Source organism: Schistocerca cancellata, chromosome 8 (genome assembly GCF_023864275.1).
Source record: "Schistocerca cancellata isolate TAMUIC-IGC-003103 chromosome 8, iqSchCanc2.1, whole genome shotgun sequence".
Classification (NCBI taxonomy): Eukaryota; Metazoa; Arthropoda; class Insecta; order Orthoptera; family Acrididae; genus Schistocerca; species Schistocerca cancellata.
In genome coordinates, this window is record NC_064633.1 from 58,871,350 (window position 1) to 58,889,317 (window position 17,968).

At 45.4% G+C, this 17,968-nt stretch overlaps 1 protein-coding gene across 3 annotated transcripts in view; it reads right to left on the bottom strand.

The window, feature by feature from the left end:
• LOC126095252 (juvenile hormone esterase-like) overlaps window positions 1–17,968 on the bottom strand; it is a 170,329-nt gene that overhangs the window by 1,544 nt on the left and 150,817 nt on the right. For all 3 annotated transcript variants that reach the window (XM_049910005.1, XM_049910004.1, XM_049910006.1), the window contains exons 10-11: window positions 17,080–17,212; window positions 6,164–6,324 (exon numbers count right to left, since the gene is read on the bottom strand). In XM_049910005.1, the coding sequence (XP_049765962.1) occupies window positions 6,164–6,324; window positions 17,080–17,212 (294 nt within the window). The remainder of the gene's footprint in view (window positions 1–6,163; window positions 6,325–17,079; window positions 17,213–17,968) is intronic.

A 17,968-nucleotide genomic window follows, 5' to 3' on the forward strand; every position in this document is an offset into this window, starting at 1 on the left:
CTGGAAATCCAGAAATACAGAATCAATCTGAAATCCCTTGTCAATAGCACTCAACACTTCATGCGAATAAAGAGCTAGTGATGTTTCACAAGAACGATGTTTTCTAAATTCATGTTGACTGTGTGTCAATAGACGGTTTTCTTCGAGGTAATTCATAATATTCGAACACAATATATGTTCCAAAAATCCTGCTGCATATCGACTACTGGGCATTAAAATTACTAAACTACGAAGATGACGTGCTACAGACGCGAAATTTAACCGACAGGAAGAAGATGCTGTGATTTGCAAATGATTAGCTTTTCAGAGCATTCACACACGGTTGGCGCCGGTGGCGGCACCTGCAACGTGTTGACATGAGGAAAGTTTCCAACCGATTTCTAATACACAAACAGCAGTTGACCGGCTTTGCCTGGTGAAACGTTGTTGTGATGCCTCGTGTAAGGAGGAGAAATGCGTACCATCATGTTTCCGACTTTGATAAAGGTCGGATTGTAGCCTATCGCGATTGCGGTTTATCGTATCACGACATTGCTGCTCGCGTTGGTCGAGATCCAATGACTGTTAGCAGAATATGGAATCGGTGGGTTCAGGAGGGTAATATGGAACGCCGTGCTGGATCCCAACGGCCTCGTATCACTAGCGGTCGAGATGACAGGCATCTTATCCGCATGGCTGTAACGGATCGTGCAGCCACGTCTCGATCCCTGAGTCAGGAGATGGGGACGTTTCCAAGACAACAACCATCTGCACGAACAGTTCGACGACGTTTACAGCAGGATAGACTATCAGCTCGGAGACCATGGCTGCGGTTACCCTTGACGCTGCATCACAGACAGGAGCGCCTGGGATGGTGTACTCAACGACGAACCTGGATGCACGAATGGCAAAACGTCATTTTTTCGGATGAATCCAGGTTCTGTTTACAGCATCATGATGGTCGGATCCGTGTTTGGCGACATGGTGCCATTGGTTACAGGTCTCGGTCACCTCTAGTTCGCATTGACGGCACTTTGAATAGTGGACGTTACATTTCAGTTGGTTACGACCCATGGCTCTACCCTTCATTCGATCCCTGCGAAACCCTACATTTCAGCAGGATAATGCACGACCGCATGTTGCAGGTCCTGTACGGGCCTTTATGGATACAGAAAATGCTCGACTGCTGCCCTGGCCAGCAAATTCTCCAGATCTCCCACCAATTGAAAACGTCTGTTCAATGGTGGCCGAGCAACTGGCTCATCACAATACGCCAGTCACTGCTCTTGATGAACTGTGGTATCGTGTTGAAGCTGCATGGACAGCTGTACCTGTACACGCCATTCAAGCTCTGTTTGACTCAATACCCAGGCGTATCAAGGCCGTTATGATGGCCAGAGGTGGTTTTTCTGGGTACTGATTTCTCAGGATCTATGCGCCCAAATTCCGTGAAAATGTAATCACATGTGAGTTCTAGTATAATATATTTGTCCAATGAATACCCGTTTATCATCTGCATTTCTTCTAGGTGTAGCAATTTTATTGGCCAGTAGTGCAATATGGGCCTGTAATTTAGTGGATTACTTCTTGTATCTTTCTTGAATATTGGTGTGGCTTGTGGAACTTTCCAGTCTTTGGGTACGGATCTTTCGTCGAGCGAACGGTTGTATATGATTGTTAAGTATGGAGCTAATGCATCAGCATACTCTGAAAGGAACCTAATTGGTATACAGTTTGAACAATAAGATTTGCTTTAATTAAGTGATTGAAGTTGCTTCACTGCTCCGAGGGTATTTACTTCTACGTTACTCATGTTGGCAGCTGTTCTTGCTTCTAATTCTGGAATATTTACTTCTACTTCTTTTGTGAAGGCATTTCGGAAGGCTGTGTTTAGTAACTCTGCTTTGGCAGCACTCCCTTCGATAGTATCTGACGCAGAATGCGGCAGGGAGTCGGTTACTGGCTCTCAGACGGCAGCCGTAGATGGTGCTCGGTTCGCAAAATGGCGAACGTCCCTTGCAGTTGTCACACCTGGTCGACTGGAAACTTGACGACGAGTATGTCTGCCGTCACATTCCCGTGCAGTCCAACACCGGGGCACTGTCACAATCAAATGCCCTACAACTCTACTTGTAGCACGATTCGATCAGCTGGCCAAATGGACACCCAGAATAAGACCCCTTTCAAACTGCCCCAGGTGCTAATTACGCTGTTCCGCAAATGTAAGCGTAAGTGGCATCGTTGTGTCTCTCACAGTCACCACTCCACATCTGACACTGAACTCGCCTCTTACACGCCGTACCAGGCACGGCAGCAACGCTGAAGATGAACAACACTATTGTACTCTGATGGCTGTTTACTTGCCGAGAGAATTGCAACTTTGGTTCAAATGGTTGAAATGGTATGGGACTTAACTTCTGAGGTCATCAGTCCCCTAGGACTTAGAACTACTTAAACCTAACTAACCTAAGGACATCACTCACACCCATGCCCGAGGCAGGATTCGAACCTGCGACCGTAGCGGCCGCGCGGCTCCAGACTGTAGCGCCTAGAACCGCTCGACGATCCCGGTCGGCCAATTGCGACTTTAATCACTTACTTACCTCCCTCACCCCACAATCCTCCCCCCCCACCCCACGGTGTGTACATGTACGAAGTTACATTCACACCTGACCACATCTTCTGCGTAGTAGTAGATAAATCAAATGCGACCATCCGATATGCATATCAAATACTCCGTGTTCAACTTTTATTTTGACATTTTTACAATGATTTTCTGTTTTGTATGTTTTTAGCCATTCTGTCTTCGTGTCAACTCTGTTCATTTATCTAAAGCAGGGTGAGACAAAAGTCTGGATACACCCCTATCAGAGCCAAACGGCGTGAGAAATCATGATGGCATCTAGTATGGTGTGTCTAATTGTGGCGGTAGAGGGGTGAGGGGGAGAAACTTACAGGAGCGATGGAGACAGCAGTGGCTATCTCGAAATACACGCCCTTGGATTTGGGTTACGTGTTTCAAATGGAAAGGGGGTCATGTAGCACATCGTTTTCAGCTGCCTGTTTCTCAAGAATACACATGTGAAACCTGTTGTAAGATATGATTATTTCTGTAGGAGTTATGACCTGTTAAAGTTTGAAAATGCAAGGATGTGATCAATTGCGTATATTATTGCATGTTGTCCACAATGGCACTTACGCAGCAGGAATGCACTGAAATTTTGTTCATGAGTGGTGGACGAAGTACCACAGTAATTGTGCTAACTTCAGTGCCCTGAATCGTAAGAGTAATTACATTCCACACATGACAGCACCCAAGTTATTGGACGAATTTCGCGCTTCAGGTTCTGTGGTGGGCAAGCCACACAATGGACGTCCAAGAACAGCAACCAATGCGGAGATTGAAACCGGTCAGTCAGTGTTAAATCCTCCTTATATTGCACACACACCAATTGCACCCGTGTTAGTTACAACTACAATATCATCTCTCGGAGGATGGCCCTGACCAGAATGTGCAGTTTGCAGAACGGGCTCTGGATCAGGTTAACAGGAGTGCAGACCTCGTACGTAGCTGTTGTTCAGTGATGAAGGTAAATTTTATGTGCAAAGAGAAGTAAACAAACAGAATCGTCATTAGTGGTCAGATGCAAACCCCTCGTGGGTCGATCCCTGTAAAGGTGCTGTCGGTGAAAAAGTAATGGTTTGGTGCGGGATTTGGGACACGAGAATCGTGGGCCGGTGTTTATTGATGGAACTTTGGAAACGAAGAGGTATCATGGCATGCTCCGTGATTATGTGCTTCCAACACTGAGGAATTCGCAGGGTGATTTCCCAACCTTCGTCCACTATGCTACTATGCTACTGAAGTCAGTTCTGGATGAAGCGTTTGGAAGTCACTGGATAGTCCCCTGATCTTACGCTTCTTGGCTTTTACTTGTGGGGCATTTGACGTCAGCTGTGCATGAGGTAAAAATCAATAATGTGGCCCATCTTTGTCGGCGTATTGAGGGGCATGTGCCTCTCAAAATGGTTCAAAATGGCTCTAACATCTGAGGTCATCAGTCCCCTAGAGTTAAAACTACTTAAACCTAATTAACCTAAGGACATCACACACATCCATGCCCGAGGCAGGATTCGAACCTGCGACCTCAGCAGCAGCGCGGTTCCGGACGGAAGCGCCTAGAACCGCTCGGCTGCAGCGGTCGGCGCATGTGCCTCTGTTGATGCACAGATCCTGCGACATGTGCAGGAAGACTGGCAAAAAAAGACTCCGACTGTGTGTTCAGCGCAATGGAGGTTATATTGAGCGTACTTTGTAATGCCGACTCTGACAAGTGACGTAAACTTTTGCGGTCATAACTCCTGCACAAATAAAGATATCTTAAAACAGATTTCACGTTTGTATTCCTGAGAAAGAGGCAGTTCAAATTGATGTGCCTTATGACCCCCTTCCCTCCTGTAACACGTAACCCAAACCCAAGATGGAGGATTGAGAGAGGACCGCTGCTGTCATCATAGCTCCTGTAAGTTACGCTACTACCTACAGACACCCTCTACCTGACGCCATTATGATTCCTCTCACAGTTCGTCTTCTGCAGGGGTGTATTCAGACTTTCGCCTCACCCTGTCCATGATTTGCATGCACCCCTTGAGGATCGTTAGATTCTATCGTGATTCACAGAATCACACTGAAAATTAGCCTTCAGCGTCATTTGACATTGTATGAATGATAATTTGGTAAAAAGCTGTACTTCTGACGTATGTACGAGGGCAGTTCAATAAGTAATGCAACACGTTTTTTTTCTCGGCCAATTTTGGTTGAAAAAACCGGAAATTTCTTGTGGAATATTTTCAAACATTCCCGCTTCGTCTCGTATAGTTTCATTGACTTCCGACAGGTGGCAGCGCTGGACGGAGCTGTTAAAATGGCGTCTGTAACGGATGTGCGTTGCGAACAACGGGCAGTGATCGAGTTTCTTTTGGCGGAAAACCAGGGCATCTCAGATATTCATAGGCGCTTGCAGAATGTCTACGGTGATCTGGCAGTGGACAACAGCACGGTGAGTCGTTGGGCAAAGCGTGTGTCATCATCGCCGCAAGGTCAAGCAAGACTGTCTGATCTCCCGCGTGCGGGCCGGCCGTGCACAGCTGTGACTCCTGCAATGGCGGAGCGTGCGAACACACTCGTTCGAGATGATCGACGGATCACCATCAAACAACTCAGTGCTCAACTTGACATCTCTGTTGGTAGTGCTGTCACAATTGTTCACCAGTTGGGATATTCAAAGATTTGTTCCCGCTGGGTCCCTTGTTGTCTAACCGAACACCATAAAGAGCAAAGGAGAACCATCTATGTGGAATTGCTTGCTCGTCATGTGGCTGAGGGTGACAATTTCTTGTCAAAGATTGTTACAGGCGATGAAACATGGGTTCATCACTTCGAACCTGAAACAAAACGGCAATCAATGGAGTGGCGCCACACCCACTCCCCTACCAAGAAAAAGTTTAAAGCCATACCCTCAGCTGGTAAAGTCACGGTTACAGTCTTCTGGGACGCTGAAGGGGTTATTCTGTTCGATGTCCTTCCCCATGGTCAAACGATCAACTCTGAAGTGTATTGTGCTACTCTTCAGAAATTGAAGAAACGACTTCAGCGTGTTCGTAGGCACAAAAATCTGAACGAACTTCTCCTTCTTCATGACAACGCAAACCCTCACACAAGTCTTCGCACCCGAGAGGAGCTCAAAAAACTTCAGTGGACTGTTCTTCCTCATGCACCCTACAGCCCCGATCTCGCACCGTCGGATTTCCATATGTTTGGCCCAATGAAGGACGCAATCCGTGGGAGGCACTACGCGGATGATGAAGAAGTTATTGATGCAGTACGACGCTGGCTCCGACATCGACCAGTGGAATGGTACCGTGCAGGCATACAGGCCCTCATTTCAAGGTGGCGTAAGGCCGTAGCATTGAATGGAGATTACGTTGAAAAATAGTGTTGTGTAGCTAAAAGATTGGGGAATAACCTGGTGTATTTCAATGCTGAATAAAACAACCCCTGTTTCAGAAAAAAAATGTGTTGCATTAATTATTGAACTGCCCTCGTACTTCTGACGTCATTAGCTGCTATACTGAGATAAGCTGCCGCAGCCGGACTCGGGCGGGTCCTCATTGGGTGACGTACCGTCTTCTGCACTGCGGCCGGCTCCCGTGGCCGCGGCTATCTGCAGGTACGGCAAGGAGCTGGTGTCCGTGGTGCTGGGCCACCACACCTCGTCCACAGTGCTGGCGCAGCCGTCCTGCGACCTGCGGCAACGCCTCCACGACACCGGCGCAGTGGGTTGCCTGGAAGAGAGGTTTCCACTGTACTGGAGCTCCACAAAATGTAAGGTCAGGTGAAAAGACAGAACTCTGTAGAAACCGTCGGATAACACAAAGCAGACATCTAGGAAATCAGGTCGATAGACAGGGCAGAACCACTAGCCAGGAATGGCTGCAGGACAAATGCGAGGCTGCAGAAGCACGAATGACAAATGGAAAAATAGATGCCGCCACTAAAAAAATTATTAAAGTGGCCTTCGGAGAGGAGAGAAACAGCTGCATTGACATAAACTACTGGCCATTAAAATTGCTACACCAAGAAGAAATGGAGATGGTAAACGGTTATTCACTGGACAAATATATTACACTAGAACTGACATGTGATAACATATTCACGCAATTTGGGTGCATAGATCCTGAGAAATCAGTACCCAGAACAACCACCTCTGGCCGTAATAACGGTCTTGATACGACTGGGCATTGAGTCAATCAGAGCTTGGATGGCGTGTACAGGTACAGCTGCCCATGCAGCTTCAACACGATACCACAGTACATCAAGAGTAGTGACTGGCGTATTGTGACGAGCCAGTTGCTCGGCCACCATTGACCAGACGTTCTCAATTGGTGAGAGATCTGGAGAATGTGCTGGCCAGGGCAGCAGTCGAACATTTTCTGTATCCAGAAAGGCCGTACAGGACCTTCTAAATGCGGTCGTGCATTATCCTGCTGAAATGTAGGGTTTCGCAGGAATCGAATCAAGGGTAGAGCCACGGGTCGTAACACATCTGAAATGTAACGTCCACTGTTCAAAGTGCCGTCAATGCGAACAAGAGGTGACCGAGATGTGTAACCAATGGCACCCCATACCATCACGCCGGGTGGTACGCCAGTATGGCGATGACGAATACACGCTTGCAATATGCGTTCACCGCGATGTCGCCAAACATGGATGCGACCATCATGGTGTTGTAAACAGAACCTGGATTCATCCGAAAAAATGACGCTTTCCCATTCGTGCACCCAGGTTGGTCGTTGAGTACACCATCGCAGGCGCTCCTATCTGTGGTGCAGTGTCAAGGGTAATCGCAGTCATGGTCTCCGAGCTGATAGTCCATGCTGCTGCAGACGTCATCGAACTGTTCGTGCAGATGGTTGTTGTCTTGCAAACGTCCCTATTTCTTGACTCAGGGATGGAGACGTGGCTGCTCGATCCGTTACAGCCATGCGGATAAGATGTCTGTCATCTCGACCGCTAGTGATACGAGGCCGTTGGGATCCAGCACGGCGTCCCGTGTTACCCTCCTGAACCCAACGACTCCATATTCTGCTAATGGTCATTGGATCTCGGCCAACGCGAGCAGCAATGTCGCGATACGATAAACCGCAATCGCGATAGGCTACAATCCGACGTTTATCAAAGTCGGAAACGTGATGGTACGCATTTCTCCTCCTTAGGCATCACAACGTGTCACCAGGCAACGCCGGTCAACTGCTGTTTGTGTATGAGAAATCGGTTGGAAACTTTCCTCATGTCAGCACGTTGTAGGTGTCTCCACCGACGCCATCCTTGTGTGAATGCTCTGAAAAGCTAATCATTTGCATATCACAGCATCTTCTTCCTGTCGGTTGAATTTCGCGTCTGTAGCATGTCATCTTCGTGGTGTAGCAATTTTAATGGCCAGTAGTGTATAAAGCTGAAATGACAACCAGTACTAAGCAAAGGAGGAATTTATAGAAGAGCTAAGAATGGAAATGAGCTTGAAGATGACGTTATAGAAAGGTAAGAAGAAGTAAATGAAGGTGAGATGGGAGATATGGCACTGCGAGAAGAATCTGGTAGAGCTGTCAAAGATCTAAGTAGAAATAAGGCCCCTGGAGTAGGTGGCATTCCCTCAGAATTACGGAATCACTGCGAGAGCCAGCCGTACCAAAATTATTTCACTTGTTTAAGATACGTGAGACAAGCCTTGCTTTTACTGGATGGGCATAACAAATACACCAAAACTGTTGGGGCAATTCAGCTGGCTCCTGATTACGGTGTAATCGTGTTATTATTTCCTGTGCACACGACTCATTATCTACAGCCACTGGGCAGATCGTTGTTTAAAACACTAAAAAACAGCTGCAATGAAGCGTCATTTTCCTGAGCGCTTTATCTTCTACCAGTATATAATAACAGTAATAAAGAAAAATGCGAAACGACCTAAACCAGTATCAAGTCCTTACAGGAAGGAGACAGAAGCAAACAAAACGCAAATAAGAAGAAGAAACCACTGCACAACTTGTGAAAAAGAGGCAAACAGATGGAAACTTTAACAAGAATAAAAAAATAAAGGGGAAAGTGAATTGGTTTTGTCAACTGTGTGAGGAAGATGAAAAAGAAGACGTGATTCCGTGTATGAAACGTAAAGGTTGGATTTGTGACTTACGTGCTGGTGTGGGAAATAAAATTAAGAATATTTCTGTGATATCTGTGTTCAAACCGACTGATTTTCGATATGCCAATTTAAACAATTTATTTAATAAAAACGTATAATCCGACTCCCGATTTTGAAATCCTACTGACCCGAGCCTGCCGGAGCAATTTGTCAATGCTTCCAGACGACTAACCCGGTGCACGCCCACCCTTAGTCGTTGCAGGTTGCTATCTAACGGCTTCTAGGAGCAACAAAAATCTAGTTCTCAATACTTCTTATATTTACTGATTGAACTTGAACATTCAAGATGTTCTCATAATGTCCTCATTAAGAGGTACATTCTTACGTTAAATGTACAACAGACTAAAACAAGTACTGCAGATAGAAGCGATGTACATGCTTCGCGGCAGCCTAAGTCACTGCGTGCAAATAAATACTCATGTTATACGAGTGTAATAACCGAGAATAGGAGCAGCACTTAGTGATTTCCAAATCTTATGAAATCGTTGTGGCCTTATTGTTATAACAAAAAAAAATGGTTCAAATGGCTCTGAGCACTATGGGACTCAACTGCTGTGGTCATAAGTCCCCTAGAACTTAGAACTACTTAAACCTAACTAACCTAAGGACAGCACACAACACCCAGCCATCACGAGGCAGAGAAAATCCCTGACCCCGCCGGGAATCGAACCCGGGAACCCGGGCGTGGGAAGCGAGAACGCTACCGCACGACCACGAGATGCGGGCTATTGTTATAACAAAATTAGCATTCGCCTACTGCTTCGTTTTAAGTACGTCTACGGCGGTAATGGCGGACTTACGTCTTATCGCCAGCAGCGAATCAGTGCACAAAATCGCTACGATTTAAGTTCACACATTGCTAGGAATTTCGTTTTCACCACTGCAAAGCATTCAACAAATGATGTATTCATTTTGCACAAACATTTTCTTTTTCCTGTCTACGGCATTAAACAATTTCACGGTACCTCTTTAATAGCCGATGTCGCAATATTATATTATGTCCCTGTATTGGAATTAATGTAATGTTCCTGCATGTAATACTTACGTCAATTGCATTTATAAAAACAAAAAAATGTAAGATTTCCTTGTTAAGATGTTAATGAGCTATGCCCAAAGAAATTTGTTGTGTCTAATATCTGAGATGATGCAGAAGCCAGAGAAGGACAGTTGAAGTAAGAGTTGTCAGTGGAAGAAAATAATAGCCTTGTTAATGTATTGTGTATTTTAACAGAATTTTCAAAACTCAGTACTGATGACAATTCTAAGTTTTGTGCACCTTCCTATAACACAAATGAAAGATAATTACTTCTGGCTACAAATGTGAGAATTGCTTATTTTAGAACTGTTATGTCGGCATGCTTTCGTACATTAGGGCTGTTTTATGAAATACATGCGTAGCTAAAATTTATAAAATTTCGTTCTTTGAGCACATACAAGAAACTTTCTACAGGAAAAATCCCTCCTATATTCTGATTTGTGATCCTACCGGACTGTTTCTTGTTTTTCAGGTCAATGACAATTGTTATCTGGAGAAGGTTTTGTGCACAACAGATAAATCGAAGTAACAGCTGTTATTCTTTGCATATTGGATTTCGTAGTGTCGTGAAACATTGTTGGAAAGCGCATTGACGTTTACAGAAACTTCTACGCAGCTAGCAATAAGGCGAGGAAGGCGTCACTAAATAAAGGTAAGATCGTTGAACTTGTGCAAACAAAGCTGTCACAGCCACCATATTCCAGAACCAACAAACGGGTTGAAGTGTTGTGCTGAGTTGATATTAATGACCCAAAAACTTACTAAAGGCTTGCAATAATCATTAACGAAAATTAATATATTTTAGTCCTTCAAGTCACTCGAGGCGCTCAATTCCACACTGATTATCTGGTGGTAATGTATATGAGATAAATGTGTTGTAACTTTCCCATCTAGGCGGAAGGAAGGTTCTGTGTTGCAAGAACAATATTGGTAGTTAGGGTACGGAGGCCGAATTAGGCACGAACAAACTTCTGAGAATCGCTGTATGGTCAAAGTGGCAAATAATACGTGTACGAGACACGGCAGGATTTATCTGGAACAAATGCTTTAGAAAAGGCGTATGTATCGAAAAACTGTATCAGTAAGCAGAGTTGTCAATCGTCTGACGACATACCTGTGGAAGATTAGTTTGTGACGAACAACAGAATATTTAGTTTAGTGCAAAGGAGTGAGCTTTGGCAGACGTGCTTTTAAACACATGCATGCGTAACAGAGAGAAGGAATGAATTGTCACGTGGAGTCATTGCGTTGCTGGTACGAGCAGAAGTGTAAGAGGATAATATTCTCAGTATTAATACCCAATTTAGACATAGAATATTTGAACGACTGCACAGAGTAAATAACTGAGCGTTCGCTTTGCCTGATTATACGTTAACACGGGATATTTTAATGACACGACACCAGTTCGAATATTAGTAGATAATGAGAAAAACGCGGACGCAATAACCATCCGTGATTTCGTCTGTCTAGTTTTGGGAGACCCTTCACGTGGATCATTTTCAAAAGAAGTACCGTCAAGTTTTAATATGACCACCAATTTCTTACTGCTTCAAACCTTTAGAGCAACGCGTAAAAACTCAACAAATATACATCATTTACGCAAGCGCCATCTCTGTGTAAAGCCCGGAATTTTTAGTTTTGTGCGTGCACACCCATACACTGGAAGCCACCTTGCGGTGTGTTTCGGAGGGTACAGTGGAACCATTTCCCTCCCCTCCTTCACTGTTTCGTCCGAGAATGTTGCGTGAGAGCGAATGTCTGTAAACCCCGTATGAGTTTATTATCTCGTCTCATCATTTCGGAAGACTGTGTAGGAGGAAATAAAATATGTCCTTGCTCTTCTTGACACGTATACTTTCAGAAGTTTAACAATAAACCCCTCGACAATGCGCAACACCTCTCTTGTAGCGTCTGCCAGTGGAATCTTACAGATTGAACCCGCTGAGAGACATACCGCATTTCTTTCTGTCTCCTCTATCCCTCCTATTAATCCGACGTGGTATGGGTCCTAGACTCACGAGTAATACTCACGAAGGGTCGATCGAGTGTTCTGTAAGCCTCTTCCTTCATGAGTGAATTACATTTACTTAATATGAATTCCAACCTGGCACCTACTTTTCCTAGAAACAGTTTTATACTTTTGTTCAACATTGCATCGCCAAGGACTGGATATTTCACGGTGGCTATTGTTTCCAATGTGTAATGTGGTAGTATGGATCTCTTCGCCTGTTTATACGCCACGTATTACAGTTATTTACGTTCACCAGCCAACTGGCAGTCCCTGCGCCAGCCGTCGATCTCTGCAGGCTTCCCCCGTTTCGCACGTCTTCTGACGGTGCAACTTCTCTGAGACGAGTCAGCCCCCGCCAACAAACGAACGCAGCTTTTAGGTGGTTTCCCACATCCCACTAACTGAATACAGGACTGGTTCCCTTAGTCCCATCTGAGTTACACGATTCGCAAACATTTACATAACATTCGTTCCCTTTCATATGAAGAACACTATCTGCAGACTGTTAGGCTACACATATTCTGTTCTGGAGGGTGGAGGAAGTGGTAACAAGGTGGCGACAGGAAGGGCATCCGGCCACTCTTTAAATTAATAATGTCTGATCCGTTCTACTTCCAAACTGTGCCGACCCCGAGCTGATGTGGGACAATGGCACAAGAAGAAGATGAGAACTAATAACTATTAACATATTCTAGGGCCCGATTTCGGGTTCCTCGATCACCTCGTATATGCTCTGCTCCTTTACTGAATGCACTTTGCTCACGACATCCGTGTAACTTAGCACCTCAAATCCTGCTTAATGGGAATTGCTATTCAATCATTCACAGACATTTTTGCCATCTACGTCTTCACAACAAGAAATATGTGTTTTAAGCGAAAACTTTCTTTCTAATTATAAGATTAAATTTTTTTTCTTTTCATATACACTCCTGGAAATGGAAAAAAGAACACGTTGACACCGGTGTGTCAGACCCACCATACTTGCTCCGGACACTGCGAGAGGGCTGTACAAGCAATGATCACACGCACGGCACAGCGGACACACCAGGAACCGCGGTGTTGGCCGTCGAATGGCGCTAGCTGCGCAGCATTTGTGCACCGCCGCCATCAGTGTCAGCCAGTTTGCCGTGGCATACGGAGCTCCATCGCAGTCTTTAACACTGGTAGCATGCCGCGACAGCGTGGACGTGAACCGTATGTGCAGTTGACGGACTTTGAGCGAGGGCGTACAGTGGGCATGCGGGAGGCCGGGTGGACGTACCGCCGAATTGCTCAACACGTGGGGCGTGAGGTCTCCACAGTACATCGATGTTGTCGCCAGTGGTCGGCGGAAGGTGCACGTGCCCGTCGACCTGGGACCGGACCGCAGCGACGCACGGATGCACGCCAAGACCGTAGGATCCTACGCAGTGCCGTAGGGGACCGCACCGCCACTTCCCAGCAAATTAGGGACACTGTTGCTCCTGGGGTATCGGCGAGGACCATTCGCAACCGTCTCCATGAAGCTGGGCTACGGTCCCGCACACCGTTAGGCCGTCTTCCGCTCACGCCCCAACATCGTGCAGCCCGCCTCCAGTGGTGTCGCGACAGGCGTGAATGGAGGGACGAATGGAGACGTGTCGTCTTCAGCGATGAGAGTCGCTTCTGCCTTGGTGCCAATGATGGTCGTATGCGTGTTTGGCGCCGTGCAGGTGAGCGCCACAATCAGGACTGCATACGACCGAGGCACACAGGGCCAACACCCGGCATCATGGTGTGGGGAGCGATCTCCTACACTGGCCGTACACCACTGGTGATCGTCGAGGGGACACTGAATAGTGCACGGTACATCCAAACCGTCATCGAACCCATCGTTCTACCATTCCTAGACCGGCAAGGGAACTTGCTGTTCCAACAGGACAATGCACGTCCGCATGTATCCCGTGCCACCCAACGTGCTCTAGAAGGTGTAAGTCAACTACCCTGGCCAGCAAGATCTCCGGATCTGTCCCCCATTGAGCATGTTTGGGACTGGATGAAGCGTCGTCTCACGCGGTCTGCACGTCCAGCACGAACGCTGGTCCAACTGAGGCGCCAGGTGGAAATGGCATGGCAAGCCGTTCCACAGGACTACATCCAGCATCTCTACGATCGTCTCCATGGGAGAATAGCAGCCTGCATTGCTGCGAAAGGTGGATATACACTGTACTAGTGTCGACATTGTGCATGCTCTGTTGCCTGTGTCTATGTGCCTGTGGTTCTGTCAGTGTGATCATGTGATGTATCTGACCCCAGGAATGTGTCAATAAAGTTTCCCCTTCCTGGGACAATGAATTCACGGTGTTCTTATTTCAATTTCCAGGAGTGTATTTCCGAACTATACATCTATATCTGCAAGCTGGATTCCTCACAACTGGGTAATCGAAAGTTTGTTGTTGTATACAGTAACGGTCATATAACACTCCGTTGGGTTACCACTTTTATATCAGTCGATTTCGGCTCGTTTAAGCATAGTGTTCTGTTCACTTTTACAATAAATTTTCATATTGACCCAACGTTAAAGTACAGTAAAAAAATTTCTGCTAACATACATTTTATATAGTTGTTGGCATTGTTATACTCCAATACGCTGCCGAAAATAAAAATTATAGTAATATTCAGAACATTACTTTAAAATGGATTAATGGATTAAAGTTAAGTATGAAACTAATTACGTCCGCTTTCTGAATTTTAATTCCTTGTCATGTTCCAGACCTCACGTCAGTATAGTTCCCTCCTCACGCCAGCCTGCGTGAGCTAAAACGCATGCATTTCGGCCTCCTCTCGTAACACGGTATTGGCTCTTCTGCCAACACAACACAGCGTCTTATGAAAAAGCACATTACGTTGTTCCAAAACCCACAGCATTTCTCGTTTCACCAGCTCTCGATGGCCCTTAAAAATTACATTCTTTCATCAGAAAAGTCTGTCGTTAGTGGAATAACACGGTAGACAATGAAGTTTTGCATAATAAGCATACGACAAAATACTTTCCTCTTTGCGTGCTATCATTTGCCAAAATCTCACTTCGGTATCTCAAACCTTTTATGAAATATGAAGAATGTTGTTAATATTTCACTCTGGCTTTGTCGGTTGTGAGGAACGATCGCAAATGTGCGCGCTACGTCAGATCAATATTCTCGAGATTGGTGACAGATAGAGACCTCCACCCAAGTCTAAAGAAAAATTCGAGATGTTAGCTAAATCTCATACGATGCAATATATTATGTAATATGCACCAAACAAAAAATCATAACGACCCCTATTTTTCATTGAAAACTTTTTCGAACTTCGCGCAATGTCCTACTTCCACGTAAATATCACAACTATGGTTCAAATGGCTCTGAGCACTATAGGACTTAACTTGTTTGCTCATCAGTCCCCTATAACTTAGAACTACTTAAACCTAATTAACCTAAGGACATCACACACATCCAGGCCCGAGGCAGGATTCGAACCTGCGACCGTAGCGGTCACGCGGTTCCAGACTGTAGCGCCTAGAACCACTCGGCCACTCCGGCCGGCAAATATCACAACTACCATGACTATTAACGAAATTATGTGCACATCATAATGAACCTTACAAGTTCGAAAATGGTCAAATGTGTGTGAAATCTTATGGGACTTAACTGTTAAGGTCATCAGTCCCTAAGCTTACACACTACTTAACCTAAATTATCCTAAGGACAAACACACACACCCATGCCCGAGGGAGGACTCGAACCTCCGCCAGGATCAGCCGCACAGTCCATGACTGCAGCGCCTGAGACCGGTCGGCTAATCCTGCGCGGCTACAAGTAAAACAAAAACAATTTTTTTACTTAATACTTTCTGTAAAATCGCCTGAGAAAGACTGTAGGGCGAGCGTGACGATTCTGTCTTCGCCGACTGGCCGAAAGGTGGCAAACGTTTGTCGGGCTCCCCTTCTGAACAAACGAATGAAGTCGCCCAGCGCTCGCCTGTATCCTTATACCACAGACTTTTTGTGGTTCCCTAACGTAGTCAATATACACCCGAAATGAATAAGAATCCTAAGTATGCGTGAAAAACAGAATGATCAATGTTTGTTCATTGGTGACACTAAACTCACTGCTCCTCAATATTCGATATTGATTTTCAAGCATTGTACAAAATACTGCTCAAATGTGCTTTTTACGTCACTTACTTTGCTGGTTACGTGTCTAGTAACTATTCTTGACAGCATTCGAAGCTGATAGGCAGCCACGTTGTTCTGCTGAGTGTAACTGTCATTTTGTATTTCCATTTTTAGAAATAGAAGACTGTACACTCTTTAGTACAGGCTGTGAACGGTTGTCACTGTTAGAACACTTGCTTTTAGTTGCATTGCGGACGGGGTCTTCAGTCCAGGGAATTTAATAACTCTTCCAACTGTGATCTAATTGCCATGTTGTCATGATTCGAATTGAGCTGAAAAGAATGTAGATTCAAATAACTGAGAAAAGCAATACAGTTTCTTGGAAAAAATAAGAAACAAGTCAATTACTGTAAGCTCAGAGGCTTTGTTGATTGCTCAGAGTAAGCTGGAATGATAAAAATTGTTACTACCACAAGGTACAACAAGAAACTAAAGCCGGCCGGAGTGGCCGTGCGGTTCTAGGCGCTACAGTCTGGAACCGCGCGACCGCTACGGTCGCAGGTTCGAATCCTGCCTCGGGCATGGATGTGTTTGTCGTCCTTAGGTTAGTTAGGTGTAAGTAGTTCTACGTTCTAGGGGACTTGTGACCTCAGCAGTTGAGTCCCATAGTGCTCAGAGCCATTTGAACCATTTTTGAAGAAACTAAAAATTATTTGACATAAGGGCAATGACATTTATGTCAGATCATTAAGACCAGAATGTTACATATGTTATTGTTATGGTTTATAACCAAAATACTTAAGATATCTTAAAACATTTTTGTACACGTATTGCTCGTTCATTTTCAAACAAAATCACCGAATTTAATAAAGTAATCTTGGTATTTAAATTTCGAGAAACAAAATTCATAACCATTTTTGGGCATGTAGACCGTAACCGAAGAGCGGGATTAAGAACACCTTTGTTGAGTTCTGTCTGATGAGAAGTCTCGAACCTGGTCACAAAACTTGTCCGCTAGTCGGCAAGCTAGCATATTATTCACTAAACGACAATCCGGAAATGTACGGAATGCCACCTGAGAATCAAGGAAATCAGCTCTTTGTCTTTGGATACTTAACACTACAGATACTAATCGACAGACGAGAGTGTGTGGTTTATTAACGGCGTCAGCGTCTCTTACCCGTATTTGGCGAAGTTGGTCCACAGGGTGACGAGGGCGTGCACCACCTCCCAGTCGGGGCTGTCGTCGGGGAACGCCGGGAAGATGGCGGGCGCCGGCAACAGGTACAGCAGGTCGTCGCAGTGGCTCACTCCTGCCGGCACGTCGGAAACAACATGATGGCGCACACTTCCCACCAAAATACGCAGGAAATGAATTTTATTGGGACCACTTTTGCAGACAGAGGAGACCGCGACCAGAGAATTTTTGGCGTTCGTCCCCTCCCCTCCATTAGTTTGTTTTCGACTTTCGACATTTATAGTTTTCAAATTAGTACTGAGTATTGCAAAAATACAGGATTACACACGAAAAGCCAACTCTGACAAGGGATCTTCCCCATCGCACCCCCCTCAGATTTAGTTATAAGTTGGCGCAGTGGATAGGCCTTGAAAAACTGAACACAGACCAATCGAGAAAACAGGAAGAAGTTGTGTGGAACTATGAAAAAAATTAGCAAAATATACAAACTGAGTAGTCCATGTGAAAGATAGGCAACATTAAAGATACTATGTACTCAGCAGCGCCGTGGTCCCGTGGTCAGCGTGAGCAGCTGCGGAACGAGAGGTCCTTGGTTCAAGTCTACCCTCCAGTGAAAATTTTACTTTTTTTGTTTTCGCAAAGTTATGATCTGTCCGTTCGTTCATTGACGTCTCTGTTCATTGTAATAAGCTTTGTGTTTTGCGACCGCACCGCAAAACCGTGTGATTAGTAGACGAAAGGACCTGCCTCTCCAATGGGGAACCGAAAACATGTGATCGCAAGGCCATAGGTCAACCGATTCCTCCACAGGAAAACACGTCTGATATATTCTATACGACACTGGTGACAGCATTTGCGTCACATGACAGGA